This window comes from Erithacus rubecula (genome assembly GCF_903797595.1).
Source record: "Erithacus rubecula genome assembly, contig: scaffold_88_arrow_ctg1, whole genome shotgun sequence".
Classification (NCBI taxonomy): domain Eukaryota; kingdom Metazoa; phylum Chordata; class Aves; order Passeriformes; family Muscicapidae; genus Erithacus; species Erithacus rubecula.
Genome location: NW_027635446.1, coordinates 686,440 through 704,232, shown reverse-complemented (window position 1 = coordinate 704,232; position 17,793 = coordinate 686,440). Strand labels below are relative to the sequence as shown.

The 17,793-nt window shown below is 50.4% G+C and overlaps 1 protein-coding gene across 1 annotated transcript; it reads right to left on the bottom strand.

The window, feature by feature from the left end:
• Window positions 1-14,410: 14,410 nt before the first annotated feature.
• On the bottom strand, window positions 14,411-16,236 carry LOC306816795 (olfactory receptor 14I1-like; the record flags this gene model as incomplete). The annotated part of the gene is made up of 2 exons (XM_079333255.1): window positions 16,176-16,236; window positions 14,411-15,366 (listed from the first exon to the last, which is right to left on the bottom strand). Exon 2 carries the CDS (start codon window positions 15,341-15,343, stop codon window positions 14,411-14,413), a length of 933 nt encoding a protein of 310 aa, XP_079189381.1. The 5' UTR covers window positions 15,344-15,366; window positions 16,176-16,236.
• Between the last annotated feature and the right edge of the window lie 1,557 nt (window positions 16,237-17,793).

Genomic DNA, 17,793 nt, shown 5'->3' with positions numbered 1-17,793 from the left:
ACTGATACTTTTCCTCCAAAATTCCTTATATGCCAGAGTTTCTCCCAGATGGAAAAAGCTGCCAGGATACAAAGGTCTGGCTGGCCTTGGCCTCTGGTAGTCACCTCTAATTTGCCCTGAAATACTGGGGCTCTGTGATTTCCTTCCTATGGGAAAGAATTGGCTTTCTCATACAGACACTCATGGCTGAAATTGGGATTCTGTCCCCAAAATTCTGTGTATCCAAGGGTTGCTCACAGATGAAATCTTGCCAGGACAGATGGATCTGGTTGGCCTTGGCCTCCAGTGGCTACAGCTCATCTGCCCCTGAAGCACTGGGACTCCATGCTTGCCTTCCTATGGAAAAGAACCATCCTTCTCTCCATGTGCCCATGGCCAAAATTAGGAATCCACATTCCAAATTCCGTGTATCCAAGGATTGCTCCCAGACAAACCTGTCAGGACAGGAAGGTCAGGCTGTCCTTGGCCTCTGGTGGCTGCCACTCATCAGTCCCTGAATCATAGAATCACAGAGTAACTAGGTTGGAAGAGACCTTCAAGATCAAGTCCTAACACCTGAGCTGGACCATGGCCCCAAGTTCCATGACTCTAAGTCCCATATCCAGTGTGGTTAGACAGGAAAGTTCGGTCAGAAGATTGCCACGATGTATGGGAAGGTAGAGCCTTAATTAACCAATAAGAAATTAGTGATAATGTAAGCAGACCATAGTTATATAAGGCCATGCAAAGAGGAAATAAACACCATTTTGCCATCCACCATATTGGTGTCTGTGAGCGATTGGCCCAAATCACCTGCAAGTCATCGTGTCTTTCTCCAACAGGGTCACTCTGCCTCGAAAGAGGCAACAGGTGGTGCCGAAACCCGGGAGCCGCCCCCGGCACAGGGGCAGGTGCGGCCGGGAGATCGGGAATCTCGCCTCAGGGACCGACTTTGGCGGGGAGGACGTTCCCATACCGAGATGGAAGCCCTTGTCAAGGTAGTGTTGCAACTGCATAAGCAGTGGCTTGTGCAAGGCTAAATATTTCGAATGTGCAATTGTTGCAATTAGGGGCCATTGACAGCCTGGTGGAGATTCTCAGTCTGGAGTGCTGGGAAGGATGCACCAAGGCACACGTGGATGATGTTTTGTGCACAGGCTCTGGCAAAAGGCTCAAATCATGAGGGAGGGTGATGCAGGTGCTGCAAAAGGTACTGCAAGAACAAGAAACCTGGAAAGCAGCTGTCGCCCAACCCGAGCAGGAGTCGTGATGGGTTCTTTTAGGGATCTCAGAGCGCAAAAGACACAGCAGGGGACAAAACCAGTTTACTTTTGCAGAAATGCACTTTATTTAGTTCCAGCCAAAATGCAATAGGGGGACAGAGAGAGAGCGAAAGAGAGAGAGAGAGGGAAAGGGGGATTGGGATTATAGCTACCAAGACGGGCAGACGAATCCTCGTGGAGCCAGCCAATAGATGTCTGTTGCTGTCTGGGGAGATCTCGAGGGTCTCCTCTGAGAAAGTCACTTTTACAGTCCTTTACCAAAGCGAGTGGCTTCTGTCCAAAAGGTGGGAAGATTTATGGACTATTGTATGTGGAGCTCGTTACCCTGAGGAACAGGTGGAAACAGGACGCTTCAAGGCACACCAAACCATCTTTGTTGTTATGAACACACGCAGGGCAGCCCATACCAAACCAGTCCATTGTTCTTCCATCTGTGGGAGCTTGTTGAGTCAGCGCCCCATGACTAGTTGTCATGAGAAACCAGTCCTGGTAGGCATCACCTGCTTTTCACAGTCACTTGGTGTTCCTCCCATCCCTGGCCAGCGCAGGCCTCAGGCGAGGGTCGTTGGGCAGAAACAGGCGAGAGGCTCACACGGACTCTCACAGAGGCTCAGAACTGCCTGTGTGTCACTCCAAGATTGGGATTTGGAGTGATTGAGATTGGGATTTAGAGTGACCACACAAACCACGTCTGATGGTTGTTCCGCTGAGTCTGCTGACTCACCACACGAAAATAAAGAACATTTCCCTTTATCTTTGTGACCCCCCAGTCCTGCCTGCAATTCACCCGCGGAACTGGGACAGCGGCCGAGTAATGAGACTGTCAGTGAGGTTGGGAACTCTGCTGACAAGCAAGACCCTGAGGAGGCTTGGGACAGACCCCTACCCTGTGCTCCACAAAATGACGCTGGTCAGCATAAAGAAGGGCGGGGTGTAAAGTCTTTGCCTGCTACAAATTCGCGCGGCAGGAAAAAGAGGGAAGTTGAGAGGAGAAAATCACAAAAATGGACAAAGAGGGGAAGGAGGGCATGCCCAGAGACAAGAGGTCCAATCAGGGAGCGCGCCCCCAAATATTTCCATTTAGGGAAAGAACTTCCCCAGCCAGGAGGCGGGGAGACCGAGGGTGGGAGAAACCCACCAACAGGAAAAAGAGAGGGCAGAGCCCAACAAAAAGATACTCTTGCTGGCTTTGTTATGACACCAATCCTCCATTTTAGAATAGAATAATATATATAGAAAACAACTAGAAGTTTTAGAAAAAAAGTTTGTCCTTTTTTGCCTTCTTCTTCATAAGTCTAACTAATATTTTATAATTAAATAAAAAGTCTGCATTACAAGCCAAAAATTGTTAGTTATTAAGTTAAAAGTAAAAATAATTTAGGCATCATTTCTTAATTAAGTAATTTATCCTTAAAATCCCTGTAAAAAAAAAGTCTTCATTTTAAATTGTTTAACTTAAAGTACTGTAAAACTCACCTTTGTTAAAAGCATCATAAAAATAAAAAGTAATAAACATCTAAATCCAAACAAAAAATAAAATCTCACACATTTAATCCCAACCCTAACAAAAAATCCCCCCACAGCATTAATTCATCATCCAAACATTGGGCAAGTCTTTGCAATCTTCGGGCCTAGATATTGGATTGAGTCCCATCAATGTTGGGATACCCAGACTCCATCCTTCATGCTGGAGTGCAGGATGACATCACATGTACACGGTGTTAGGCATTGCCGTTCCTTGGCAGTTGATCAAATCTGGAGGTCAGGGGATTCAAGGACCCCTGCTTTTGTATCCGTTTGGTCTGCCAAGTTTGTTAGTCTAGGGATGGTGTATATGTTTTGGGTTATGTCAGTCTCCTGAAGAGGTTTTCATTTGAAGATGTATGCTCTGACACATGTTACTCACCAAGCTGGTGACATGGCAGTCCACTTCCCTTTGCTGCAGAGCACATAGAAAGTGCTGGTGGTCAAAAGCCTTAGCCAATATCCATGAATACAACAGCCAGCAGCCTGTGTTCTCTTCTGGCAGATCAAATTATTGTTTGCATCTCTTCTGGCAGATCAAATTATTGTTTGCAGGAGTATCAATTTTTCAGAGCATCCCGCTGCTTCATAAAGCCTCTTTGCCCTGGCTTGAGGGAGCATGCCTCAGTTAACCTTGCTGATCTTATTCTGGAGAACAGTCTTAACAAGATGGAACCAATCGTGATCATTCATGGCTTCTTATAAATAGATATGATAATAGATTTCTTTTCCAGGTTAAGTATAGGTGGCCCATTCACCTGGGCCAAATTGGTAAATTTATCTCAAATATGGGCAGTGGCCAACAAAGTATGATTGAAAGAATTGTATTGCTCCCACATGTCCTACCCACTGTCCAGTGATGCCATTCAGTCTTGTTTTTTATTTTCATGAACAGAAACAATCCATTGAGCTTTGTCCACAAAAGTATGTACCATAACAATGGAGAAGAGCAGTGCTCTGGATGCTCTGGGCCCAGTCTGTCTTCTCTTGCCTCATCTTAGAGAGACCTAGGGCCAACAGCAGAAGAGTTTTTGTCACACCACTTTCCTTGTGCTCCTATAGGAAATCCCAGAAATTCAATGTCTGCTGGATTTGTAAGATCTTGAGTTAGTCTGTGAAGGCACTGATATTTCCTGACCTTCTCATTGGCAGCAACTTTCATGGAGGAGTTGGAGTGTTTGTATCTGATTGTCATGTTCACCATGAATGCCTTTCCTCCTTTAACAAATATCAAATCTGGCTTGTGTAACTTGTTGTGATCATCTCTTGAAATACAGTCCAGTTCTTCTTTTTAGCAGCTCACAGATGTGTCTCTTTGTGCCTTTATTCCTGGTGTTTTGAGTAATTGGACAGTTCCCTATGATATGGGCTGATGATTCATTATCAGCACCACAATATTATCAAGTTTCCACAAGTACCCCTGGCCAGGATCTCTCTCGTGGGGCAGACATTGCCTCTCAATTGTAGTGCAGTTACCAATTTTCTATGAGATGTGCTTCTGTACCTGGTTATCCTCCAATTACTGATATTATCATTTTTAAACTTCTCAATACCATGGCCTTGGGATAAGAGGAATTTTATGATTGATATGATATGATATGATATGATATGATATGATATGATATGATATGATATGATATACATCATATGCTTTGGAATACTTGGCCAATTCCTTCCAGTTTCCACCAAAGTAGTTTACATGATCCAAGAACTGTTTAGCACGGCTCCTCCTCGGGTTTGCCTTTTTAGGGCCTGCACATTTCTTGGCTGTGGTTTTAGTCTGTTCTTATTGTCACCTCCAGCCTGGATTTCGGTCCATACTTGGTGCTGATAGTAGCAGGGGACTTCATCACCTCTCCATTGGAATCCCAACCAAGCAGGCAGTTCAATTCTCACAAGCATGACTATATCAGCTATTTCACTACTATGTTTAAGTTTAGTTAATAGCAGAAATAAAAATTATATTTTTTATAGCAAAATTGCTATAACAGTATACATACAGCATGCATTTTAATATTTGCAAAAAACCAATATTTTAATATGGATTTATATCATGCTGGACATTTTCCAGCCCATTCCCAGCTCAAAGCAGAGGGAAGAAGAAAAGGAAAGAGCAGCCCTGACAGAATCCCAGAACGATGGTGATGAGAAGGGGCCCAGCAGGGTGAGACACCTCAAACCCAATGAAGGTGCAAATGAGACCATAGGAGCTCAACCTGCCAATTTGATTGAACATGGATTTGATTGAACTGGAAATGTGAGGTACAGAAATAGGAAAGAGAGAAAAAGAAAGAGGGAAGAGTTGAGGATGGGACTGGGCAGCTGCTGAGAAGAGCCACAGAGCACAGAGCCTTTCACCAGCACGGCCAGAGCCCAAACTGAACAATTTGCTCAGTGGTGACTCCCCAGAGAGTGGCATGAAAAATGTGTTCCTCTTTGTGTTGATTTAAAAAGGCGTAATACAAGAAAATAAGAGACAAATAGTAAAGTAAAAGGTTATAATGGTTGGGAGTTTGGTATTTGGTTAAGAATACACTTTTTTTTTGAGGTATATTTTTTGAATTTATTTGCTTCTTGTATATTTATAGACTTACTTATATTTTCAAACTGTTTTATAAATTACATTTTATAATTTAGGATTTGTTTTAAAGATTATTTTATGAGTTTGGTTTTTAAGAGCATTTGTGGGTTTTTGTTGTGCTTTTTAATTTAAGTTTTTTTTAATAAGTTTTGATTTGTGGCTTTTAGTTTTTAGAGACAGTAGGTGTTGGTAATTGGTATATTAGCAATAGGTGTTTCTATTGAGTGTTATTTAATTAAGTAAGTAGTTTCTTTATTACAAATACTCTTTATTAACCTATGTTACTTTTAAAGAAAACTATATTTAAAAAATTACTTCAACACTACACATACAGTATTTCTCCGAATATTCAGGAGAAGCCAATGCCATAACATGTATTTGTAGCAGCGGCAGAGCCGCAGCTCCCAGCGCTCCCCACTCCCAACCCACCTGCGCCCCCCCCTCGCATCCAGCGACCCCCGGGAGCGGAACTGGGGCTCGGGGGGAGGGGACGGCACGGACGGATCTGCACTGGGGGGCCCCGAGCCCCCTGCCCAGCCCTGTGAAGCGCGGAAAAACTCTCTATACCACACAAAATAAGGTATAAGAGTAGGAATGTATTTAGTCAGCGCTGAAGGGGATAGCTCCTCCAAAACCACGCACTCCTTTGGCGACATGCACCTCTCTTCTTATTCTCTACGAACTAGGATGTACAATACACCTAATACATATTCATTGCCTGTCCCCGATTCATATTAAAATTAGCTACACGCCTCTTTCTGCTCCACACTGCTCCTTGGGAAAGAGTAAACAGTCTTCCTCTCAGTTGAACTTTTCATCTTGTCTCCTAGCACATATTCTTTTTACTCCTCTGCCCATCTTCTGGACTTTGATACCAGTTTTCCTGGGTTCAGGGATCTGGAGAATCCCCCTTATCCTGTGGTGCCTTTGTCCTTGCATCCTGTTCGCCCACCCCAGCTCTTTAGCTTATCCTGCAGCCTTGCTCTCCCCTGTTCTTGTAAGCACCGTAAATTCCAGCAAACATAGGGTTTTGTCAGCCCCTTTCTCGTCCAAGCATTTCTCGATGCTCGATTCCTAACTCTCAGTTGCTCTGTCTCCCCTGCAGGCTCAGGGGGTGCTGCCCCCTCCCCAACAGCCGCTGCTGCGGCGGCTGTGGGGCACAGGGGGTGGCAAAGGGGGGTCCGGGATGCGAGCGGGGGAGCAGCGGGAGGAAGAGGAGAGAGGGGAATGGGAGGAGAGAGGAATGGGAGGAGCAGGAGCAGGAGAAGCAGGAGAGGTGCAGCAGGCGCAGGCGGAGAATCGCGGTGCTGCAGGGCGAGCCCGCTGAGCCCGCAGCTCCGCTGGCCCCGGCAGCATCGCATTCCTGCATCCCGCGGGTGAGCGCGGAGGGGAAGCTCGGCCCGGGGCTATCGCGGCAGCTCCGGCACGGCTGGTTGGGTTTTGGATTCTTGGGGGATGGGGGGTGGGGTTTGTGCCTCGCAGATTCGGGAATCGAGTCCCAAATATATTTGGGTGTCCCTGGGAGAGGTATTGTTTTATTGATGTGAGGAGGGGATGTTTCTGGCTCTTGCAGGAATCCAAAGCTGAGCCGTAAATGCTCCTTGGGGCGATTTGGAGGGGCCCACGTGGCGATGGCCCGGTCCCGGCGGGGCGGGACATCGGTTTTGGGGATTCCCGGGAGAGGCGGGGGATGAAAGGCGGGAGCCCCGGCGTGGGGAGAGGGGCGACAGCAGAGCTGGGGGACCCCCGGCAGCCTGGAGGGGAGGTGGAGCCGGGAGATGAGTGGGGTGCGGGCCCCCCGAGCCTGGAAGGGTTTGGCAGGGAACGGGAGAAGCCCTGAGTGCCTGGAGTGGGGGGATGCTGGAGAGGGGGACCCTGGGACCTGAGTCAGGATCAGGGCAGGATGAGCCCTGGGACTCAGAAAACTCCCTCAGCGTGCCTGAGCAGGAGCCAGGAGAGGGGGAATCTCCAGGAGCCACGGGTCCCCATCAGCTCTGAGATCAGGAACCCCTAAAACCACAAAGTGAACACAGTGTGAACAGGGATCATCTGGGAGAGTGTTTTTGGGCTCCTTTGTGATTTTTGGAGGTTTTTATGGACAGCAGACAGCCCGGGCATTTCTTGAGATGCACTCAGACAGCAGGACCTTCAAAGCTGTATCAATCACTTTGTTTTTTCCCCCAAACCAAGATTTTCCAATGCCAAGTCTTATCCAGATGGAGGAAAAGGCTGTGAGGAACAGGAAGATGCCCCCGGACAGCCAGGCAGGTGAGGAGGATGTCACTGCCCCTTTCCCCCTCTGTCCTGCCAGGGAGGATTGGGGGCATCTCCTTCTCCTTTCCTCTGGCACAGAGGCAAATCCCATCCTCTCCTTGTCCTTCCCCCCCAGACCAGGAGCTGAGGACGGAGACCAGGGAGGACAAATCCCCACAGCAGAACCTCGTGGAAGAGGCTGTTTGCAGTGGCTCCACAGTGCAGGAATCCAACAGGGAGGAAAAGCCGCGGAGGTCCCGCACAAGGAGGGGCTGCAAACGCAGATCATGGGGATCCGAGGAGGAAAGACCCAGCCTGGGCCGGGCAGGCAGCCAGAGATGTGGCCAGAGCTCTGAGCTGAGGGTCCATGAGCAGCTTCATGATGGCAAAAAGCCCCTTCAGTGTTTGGAATGTGGGAAGAGTTTCCGCACGAGCTCTGGCCTTGTCCGCCACCAGAAGATCCACACTGGGGAACGGCCCTATGAGTGTGGGAAATGTGGGAAGGGATTCAGAAACACCTCAGATCTGATCAGGCACCAGACAGTGCACACTGGGGAACGGCCCTACGTATGTGGGGAATGTGGGAAGGGATTCAAGTGCAGCTCCAGCCTGATCCGCCACCAGAGGACCCACACTGGGCAACAGCCCTACGAGTGTGAGGAATGTGGGAAGGGATTCAGTGTGAGGTCCGGTTTGACCCGCCACCAGAGGATCCACACTGGGGAATGGCCCTACGAGTGTGGGGAATGTGGCATGAGTTTCAGGATGCGCAGCGACCTCACCCACCACCAGAGGATCCACAGTGGGGTACGACCGTATGTGTGTGGGGAATGTGGGAGGAGCTTTAGCCAGAACTCCAACCTGATTGTCCACCAGATGATCCACACTGGCGAACGACCCTATGTGTGTGGGGAATGTGGGAAGAGCTTCAGCCAGAATCACAAACTGATTGTCCACCAGATGATCCACACGAGGGTACGACCATATGCGTGTGGGGAATGTGGGAAGGGCTGCAGAACCACCACTGAGCTGATCCGCCACCAGACAGTGCACACTGGGGCATGGCCCAACGAGTGTGGGGAATGTGGGAAGGGATTCAGAAACACCTCTGAGCTGATCCGCCACCAGACGGTGCACACCGGGGAACGGCCCTACAAGTGTGGGGAATGTGGGAAGGGATTCAGCCAGAGCTCCAGCCTGATCCGCCCCCAGAGGACCCACACTGGGGAACAGTCCTATGTGTGTGGGGAATGTGGGAAGGGATTCCGAGACACCTCTGATCTAATCAAACACCTGACAGTGCACACCGGGGAACGGCCCTACGAGTGTGGGGAATGTGGGAAGAGCTTCAGCGTGAGGTCCAGTTTGATCCGCCACCAGAGGATCCACACTGGGGAACGGCCCTACGAGTGTGGGGAATGTGGGAAGAGCTTCAGCGTGAGGTCCAGTTTGATCCGCCACCAGAGGATCCACACTGGGGAACGGCCCTACAAGTGTGGGGAATGTGGGAAGGGCTGCCATGACACCTCTGAACTTAGGCAACACCTGACAGTGCACACCAGGGAACAGCCCTACAACTGTGGGAAATGTCGGGAGAGCTTCAGGCACAGATCCCACCTGAGTGTCCACCAGAGTATCCGCACCAGGGAGAAGCCCTATGAATGTCCTGAGTGTGGCAAGAGGTTTCAGAGGAGATGCAGTCTGCTAAAGCATCAGCAGATTCATGTAGAGGAGAGGAGAGGCCCTTCCACTTCCCCTAGTGCAGGAAGGGCTTTAAGAAAAACTCCACCCTCGTCACCCACCAGTGGATCCACACCAGGGAAAGGCCCTAACAGTGTCCTGAGTGTGGGAAGAGCTTCTCCCAGAACTCTGCCATGACCCAGCACCAATGCGGGCACTGGCAAGGGAAGCTCTGTAAGTGCCCCGTGGGAAGAGGTTCCTGCACTGCTCCAGCTCCATCCCCTCTGTTGGACCCTGTTGGATGCTCCCCAGTGACCCTCGTTGGGCAGAGCCTTGGTGATCCATGGTCCTCGTGATCCATGTTGGGAACTCACCTGGCTGGTGGTCTCCACATCTTCCTGGCTTTCTGTAAGCACCTGGACTCAGCAGGCCAAAAACCCATTGGGATGCAGACTGACATCAGGAATTCATTTGGGACAGCGGATTTTACTTTCCACCCTGTGAGAGTCCATGTGAGCCTCTCGTCTGTTTCTGCCCAACGACCCTCGCCTGAGGCCTGCGCTGGCCAAGGATGGGAGGAACGCCAAGTGACTGTTCCACAGGTGATGCCTACCAGGACTGGTTTCTCATGACAACTAGTCACGGGGCGCTTACTCAACAAAGCTCCCACAGATGGAAGAACAATGGACTGGTCCAGTATGGGCTGCCCTGCGTGTGTTCATGACAAAGAAGATGGTTTGGTGTGCCTAGAAAAGTCCTGTTTCTACCTGTTCCCCAGCATAACGATCTCCACATACAATAGTCCATAAATCTTCCACCTTTTGGCCAGAAGCCACTTGCTTTGGGAAAGGACTATAAAAGTGACTCTCAGAGGAGACCCCCGAGATTTCCCCAGATGGCAACAGACATCTATTAGCTGGCTCCACGAGGATTCGTCTGCCCATCTTGGTAGCTATAATCCTGACCCCCCCTTTCTCTCTCTCTCTCTCTTTCTCTCTCTGTCCCACTATCACATTTTGGTTGGCACTAAATAAAATGCATTTCTGTAAAAGTAAACTGGTTTTGTCCCCTGCTGTGTCTTTTGTTCTCTGAGATCCTTAGAGGAACCAGTCACAACTCCCGCTCAGGTTGGGCGGACCGTGACCTGCAGCCAAAAGGCTGTGCCCATTTCTGTTCATTGCTGCTCTGATGAGGATGGATCCTCAGTCACTTGGAGGATGATGATGAATTTTACAACTCCAGAGGCCTCTTCTTTCTTGACCTCTTCAGTTCAGGAATTCAGCAACAAACGCTGATAAACATTTTTTCAAAGAAGGCAAACAAGAAAAGCCCCTGGGAATAATTTTAGTTTTCAATTATTTTGTGGTTAATTAGTCAGATTTCAGAAGTGTATTCAAAGTTAATAAAATATGTTGAAATAATGGAGAGAGAACTGTTTTGTCTTGTCTTTTCCTCTTTCTATGTTGATATCAACAAAGTCCAATTCATATTGACCCCCAGCACTTTCCAGTGCAGTCTGAATAGATATGAAAATCAAGATCCTTGAAGAATGACCATAAATAACACTTTGTCCCTACTCCTTCCTCACCATTTCCCTCATCCAATCCATGGAACCGCTATGGATCAGGAATGGTGTGACCAGCAGGACCAGGACAGTCATTCTTCCCTTGTGCTCAGTACTTGTGAAGCTCCAGTTCGAGTGCTGTGTCCAGTTCTGGGCCCCCCAATTTAGGAGGGGCTAAAACATGTCCAGAGAAGAGCAACAAGGCTGGTGAGGTGTGTGGAACACAAGTCCTGTGAGAAGTAGCTGAGGGAGCTGAGGATGTTTATCCTGGAGAAGACGAGGCTCAGGTGAGACCTCATCACTCATCACTCTACAACTCCCTGGCAGGAGGGTGCAGACAGGTAAAGGTGAGTCTCTTCTGTCAGGGAACAATGAAAGGACAAAACAACACTGTCATAAGATGAACCAGGGTAGTTTTCGGCTGGACTTTAGGAAATATTCATGAATAAAAGGGTGACTGGGCATTGGAATGGGCTGCCCAGGGATGTGGATGAGTCACTGTCCCTGGAAGTGTTTCAGGAAAGACTGGATGTAGCACTGAGTGCCATGGTCTGGGTGACAAGCTGGTGTTGGGTCACAGGTTGGACTAGATGCTCTCCAAGGTCTTTTCCAGCCTGGGTGATTCTGGGATGATTGTGACACTGCAGGGCCCTGGGGAAGCAAGGGGCCATTGTGGTACTGCAGGGCCTCATGGAACTGAGAGGACCAGAGTGACACTGTGTACATCATCACAACAGAGAGCCAAGGGGCCACAGTGACACTGTGGGGCTACATGGAAGCAAGGAGTCCATGGTGGGAGTCTGGGTCCTCATGGAATCACAGAGGCCACTGTGACACTGCAGAACCAAGGAGAGTCTTGTGAGAGCCTGGGGCCCAATGGAATCAAGGGGCCATTGCTCCACTGCAAGAACTCTTGGAACTGAGGGAACAATTGTGACACTGTGGTGCCCCATGGAACCAAGGGTCCCTGTAACACTGCAGGATCTTGTGTAACCAGGGCTCCATTGTGACACTGCAGCACCAAGGAATTCATGGTGACACTCAGAGGTCTCCTGGAACCAAGAGGCCACTGGGACACTGCAGGGCCTTGTGGGTCCATGCAGAGCATTGTGACAGAGCAGGACCTCATGTAATGATGGGACCATTGTGACACTGCAGGGCCCCATGGAAGCATGGGGCCAGGGTTGTTCCTCAGGGACTCCTGGAATTAAGGAAACATGTTTGACACTGTGGTGCATCTTGGGACCAAGAGGCCATTGGGACACTGTGGGACCTAAGAATCCAAGGGACTTTGTGACACCAAAGGGGTCCCATGTAACCCAAGAGACATTGTGACACTGGAAGGCTTCATGGAGTCATGGAGACCATTGTGACAGTGCAGGGCCTCATGGAAGCATGGAGACACCAGGTTGGCTGGGATATTTCATCTGCACATGGTAGGAGGGCTCTGCAGAGGGACCTGGACAGGCTGGATCCAGGGCCCAAATCCAACAAGGTGAGGTTTAACAAGAACAAGTTCCAGGTCCTGCACTTCGATTACAAATCCTGCAGTGCTACAAGCTGGGGACAGAGTGGCTGGAGAGCAGCCAGGCAGAAAGGGACCTGGGGGCACTGATGGACAGCAGGCTGGACATGAGCCAGCAATGTGCCCAGGTGGCCAAGAAAGCCAACGGCTCCTGGCCTGGATCAGGAATGGTGTGGCCAGCAGGAGCAGGGCAGTGATTCTTCCCCTGTGCTGTTTGGGCAGCACCACGAGTGCTGTGAACAGTTCTGGGCCCCCCAATTTCAGAATAACATGGAGGGGCTGGAGCATGTCCAGAGAAGGGCAGAAAGGCTGGTGAGGGGTCTGGAAAACAAGTCTTGGAGGAATCGCTGAGGGAGCTGGGGTTGTTTATCCTGGAGAAGAGGAGGCTCAGGGAGACAAGGTGTTGTCAGGACACAGGTTGGACTTGATGATCTATAAGGACTTTTCCAGCCTGGATGGTTCTGTGATTCTTTGAAAGCACCCCTGGAGCAGTTGCAGGATGAGACTTGAGACTTCTTCTCACAAGGTCCAGCAGCCCAGGTCCCTCAGCTTCTCCACACAACCCCAAAACCCATCCTGTCAGTCCTGCAGAGCCTCTCCAGCCCCTCCTCACTGCCCAGAACAGGGAGCCCCACACCCAGACACACCAGCCCAGATGTGCCCCCCTGGCCTATGGTGCCTCTGGCCAGCAAGCATCACGAGTCACTGCAGGAGCCTGCAGACAATTCCTGAAGCACTTGTAGGATGATCCTGCTCTCCAAGGGATGTTCCCATGGTGCCAATTTAGGAACTGAAATGGGGAGTGAGTCCAGAGAGGAAAGGACCAACAGGGATGGGCTGTTTTCAGGGGAGGGGACAGGATTGGGAAAGAGAAATATGGATCAGGAATGAGGAAAGAAAGCAAAGGTGAAGAAGGAAAGGAAATACTCAGGGCAGTTTGAGGGTGGCTGCCAGGCAGCCCTGGCTATGAGCAATGTCTGCAATGGGACAGGAAATGCACAGCTCCTGGGAACAAATTTTCTGGCTGACTGCAGAGGCCACGACAAACCTGAGTGGTTTCCCTTGTGTCCCCCAGCCCTTGCTGGCCACAGGGGCTGATGGCATTTGTGCTCATTCAGCTCCATCTCCCCACAGCAACACCATGGGGGTGCTGACGCCTGCTCTGTGCAGTGCAAACAGGGGCTTCTGAGCCAGTGCTGCCGTGTCTGTGCCTGCAAGGATGCAGCACCTCTGTGAGCTGGGAAAGAGGCCAGGGCTGCAGAGGGGGGATGTTGTTGGCACGTGCATGAGGACACTCTGGGACGCTGCCCTTGGGTGTGCAGAGCAGTGGGAATGGATCAGCCCCTGCTCTGCTGCTCCTTGCCAGGGTCTCCCCCTTGCAGGGACCTTGCAGAGCAGCAGCCATGATGTTTGCCCCCAGCCTGCCCACGCCAGCCTGGGGCTGCTCAAGGGGGTTTTCTCTGCTCAGCATTGGCCTGGCCAAGTGTTCTGGAGAGAGCCTGGCCAAGGAGCCTGGAGGCCCCAGGCCCTGCCCTGAGGTGTCAGCGCTGCCCCAGCAGTGCTCATGGCCTGTCCCTGCTGCAGCCCCAGCACTGCCACCCCCAGGGCTGTGCCCGGCTCTGAGAGCACTCAGGCCCTGCAGCAACACGAGGAGCAGGAGGACAGTGGGGCAGTGGCACGGGAGCAGCACTGGCAACATAAAGTGCTGCTGCTGCTGGGCACAGCTGCTGTGCCAGCACTGATCTGCCCCAGTTCTGCACACAGACATTGCTGCTGCAGCTCCAGCAAGGGAAGAAATGTGTATGTCAGGAAAACAATTTGCTTTGACAGAGGTTCTTTATTTTATTTAAAGCCACATAGAGCACAGGCCCTCATTCACACAGTGGAAAGAAAGAAAAAGAGCAGAAACAATGGCCTTGCTTCATGAACATCACTGAAACTAAAACAAAGAAAAAACAGAGAACCATACCAAGAACAATATGACTTTTATTACAAGTAATTTGCAGAAAATTTCAAGTAATTTACTGTTGGGGAACCCATCCAGTTATCAGTCCCCACACTGCAGCCTTTAGTTCCTGGTTCCTCAGGCTGTAGATGAGGGGGTTCAGGGCTGAAGGCACCACTGAGTACAGAAATGACAGTGCCAGATCTAGAGTTGGGGAGGAGATGGAGAGGGGCTTAAGGCAGGAAAATGTGCCAGTGCTGAGGAACAGTGAGACCACAGCCAGGTGAGGGAGGCAGGTGGAAAAGGCTTTGTGCCGTCCCTGCTCAGAGGGGATCCTCAGCACAGCCCTGAAGATCTGCACATAGGAGAAAACAATGAACATAAAACAACCAAATGATAGACAGGCAGTAACAGCAAGAAGCCCAAGTTCCCTGAAGTGGGAGTGTGCGCAGGAGAGCTTGAGGATGTGTGGGATTTCACAGAAGAACTGGCCCAATGCATTGCCCTTGCACAGGGGCAGGGAAAATGTATTGGCCGTGTGCAGCAGAGCATTGAGAAAGCCACTGGCCCAGGCAGCTGCTGCCATGTGGGCACAAGCTCTGCTGCCCAGGAGGGTCCCGTAGTGCAGGGGTTTGCAGATGGACACGTAGCGGTCGTAGCACATGATGGTCAGGAGGGAAAACTCTGCTCCAATGAAAAAGGCAAAGAAAAACACCTGTGCCACACATCCTGAGTAGGAGATATTCCTGGTGTCCCAGAGGGAATTGTGCATGGCTTTGGGCACAGTGGTGCAGATGCAGCCCAGGTCACTGAGGGCCAGGTTGAGCAGGAAGAAGAACATGGGGGTGTGCAGGTGGTGGCCGCAGGCTACGGCGCTGATGATGAGGCCGTTGGCCAGTAGGGCAGCCAGGGAGATGCCCAGGAAGAGGCAGAAGTGCAGGAGCTGCAGCTGCCGCGTGTCTGCCAATGGCAGCAGGAGGAAGTTGCTGATGGAGCTGCTGTTGGACATTTGCTGTGTCTTGGAATGGGGATCTGTAAGAAAAGCAATCATGGAATTGTTCAGTTTGGAGAGGACTTTAAATATCCCAGCCCAGCTTGGTGGCCCTTTCCCCCCACTGCCTGCCAAGGGTTCTGCTGCCTGGAGCTGTCCCTGCTAGCAGCTGCTTCCCTGTGCCCAGGGCTGGGCCCTGCTGGTGCTGCCAGAGCCCAGCCCAGCCCTGGGGGCTCAGATCTACCCTGCAAACCCCTCCCAGCACAGGGCACTGCTCAGGGCTTGCGACTGCAGGCTTAGATGTCAATGCCACAGTAACTTTGAGGAGGCTGGAAAAGAGACACTGATGCTGCCTGTAAGGGGCCCTGTGCTGATTTTGTTCTTTTCCATGTCTATTTGGACTTGAGATAATTTGTTGGGGTTTTTTTTAATTTTCTCAACCTGAAGTGAGCAAGGAGTATCAAAGCGCAATTTCCCATCCAGGCAACTGAGAACACTAGATTAAAAAAGCAGACTTTTCCATTTTTGCAGCCTCTGACTTCCTTTGCTTTCTGTATAATCTAATTGGAAATGTTCTGTAATTAAATATCATGCACGGAGCAGCAGTCCTGTACATTGCAGCATTCTCACCACACAAGAACACTTCCAAGCCTTACCAGCTGTCTCCTTCCACCCAGACCCTGTCCCCCAGTGCTGTGAGCAGTTCCCAGGGCTGGCTGAGAGCTGTTCCTGGCAGGCAGCAGAGTCTCTGCTACAGAACAGCACCCTGGGCTGCAGGACCCTGCTCTGCAGCACAGCCCTGGGCACCCCTGGCTGCCCTACACAAGAGACGATCAGAGAATATACTCACAAAGTCTGTAGGCATTGGGATGTTCCAGCTTTAGGAGATCACTGCAGGAGCTGCAGCTGCCTTGTCCTGCAGCCAGAGGCTTCCTGTGTCCAGGGCTGGGAGTGATTCTGTCCCAGTCACTTGTGAGCATCTTCCCAGCCCTGACGGATTGAAGCTCTCAGTGCCTCTGTGCTGTGCCTGGGGTGGCTGCCGGCAGTGCCCCAGCCCTGCTGGGCTCTGAGAAGAGCTGCTCATCAAGAGAAATGTGCTTTTGAAGCTTTTCTTAATAGCTAGGCTGGCCCTCTGTGCCAGGAGCCCAGCCCAGCTGAGCAGCACAGACACAGCACGAGGACTTTTAATGACTCTCTTGGAGTTTGTGCTGAAGCCCAAAACATCAGTCCCTGAGAGGGAGCTGGATAAACCTCTCAAGAACTCCAAGTCAGAATCAAACTCCAAAGTTTCTTCAAGTTTAATGGGTCCCACAGAGGGACACAACTGAGAAAATGTCCTCAAGCCTCAATCAGAGCAGAGAACTGAAGGCAGAGATGACAGGTGGGGACAAAGAGAAGCCAAGTCTTGGTGCCCTGGGGCACAGCAGGGTCTGTGCCACCAAGGGCTGGGAGGACACACCTTGTCCTGAGCCGTGGGGCCTACTGGCACAGCCCCAGCAAGACTGGGCACTGTCACCCCTTATCCTTCCCTCAGCATCCCCTCCACACCCCAGTGGCCTCAGGGATCTGTTGGGACAAGTCCCTGGGGAGACTTGGCCAAGAATGGCCATGGGGGGCTCCTTCATGCTCCCAGGAACTGCAGGTTTTTCAAAAGACTTGGGTTTTGCTTTTGCCTTGGATTCTCTGAAAGCTTTGTGCAATCATGGCCTCCAATTATCTGCTTTAATTAGTCTCTTGAGAGCCATTGTCAGGCACAACACTCAGTGGGGCTCATTAATGCTTCAAGGTACTTCAGCTTTTTAAGGTAATTTCCTTTTTCCTTTCTTTGAGTCTCTGAAAAAATTTTGTGCAATTATGGCCTTTAATTCTCTTCTTAAAGGATTTCATGAGGAGCCTGTGTTAGGGACAGACCTCAGAGGGACCCATTAATGCTCTGAGATGCTTTGGGTTTTTCTTCTGACTTTGATTCCTGGAAAGGTTTGTGCAATCTCCTCTCAGGTGTGAAGTTCAATGTCTCAGCACCAAAGGCACCACGAGGCTCACTGGGATCCATCAAGTCCTGACAAAGCAAATCCTGCCTTGATTTCCCTCTGATCTGGTGCATTTCATTAGGGAGATTTCCTGATACTGTTATGAAGAAATATTTCAAAGAGCTTCTAAGAAATTCACATTCCTGTTTTAAGGAGTATATTTTATTACTGTTCTCTTTAGAGCAGAGGTGATGCAGCATTCTGTGATTGGTATTGAGTCCATGGTCTCTCCTCAGGAGGTCTGTCCTGCTCAGAGAAGCTGTGTCTTGAGGTCTGACCCACTGGGGACAGTGTTGCTTCACATTCCCCAACCCCATGTTGTCTGTCCTCATTCCCCTGGGACCTGCTTTGCTGGATAACTAAGTGCAGTCAAGCCAAAAGATGTTTTCTTGGGTTTTTTAAGTAATCCAAAACTTTTAAGTTTCCCCATTGAAAAGA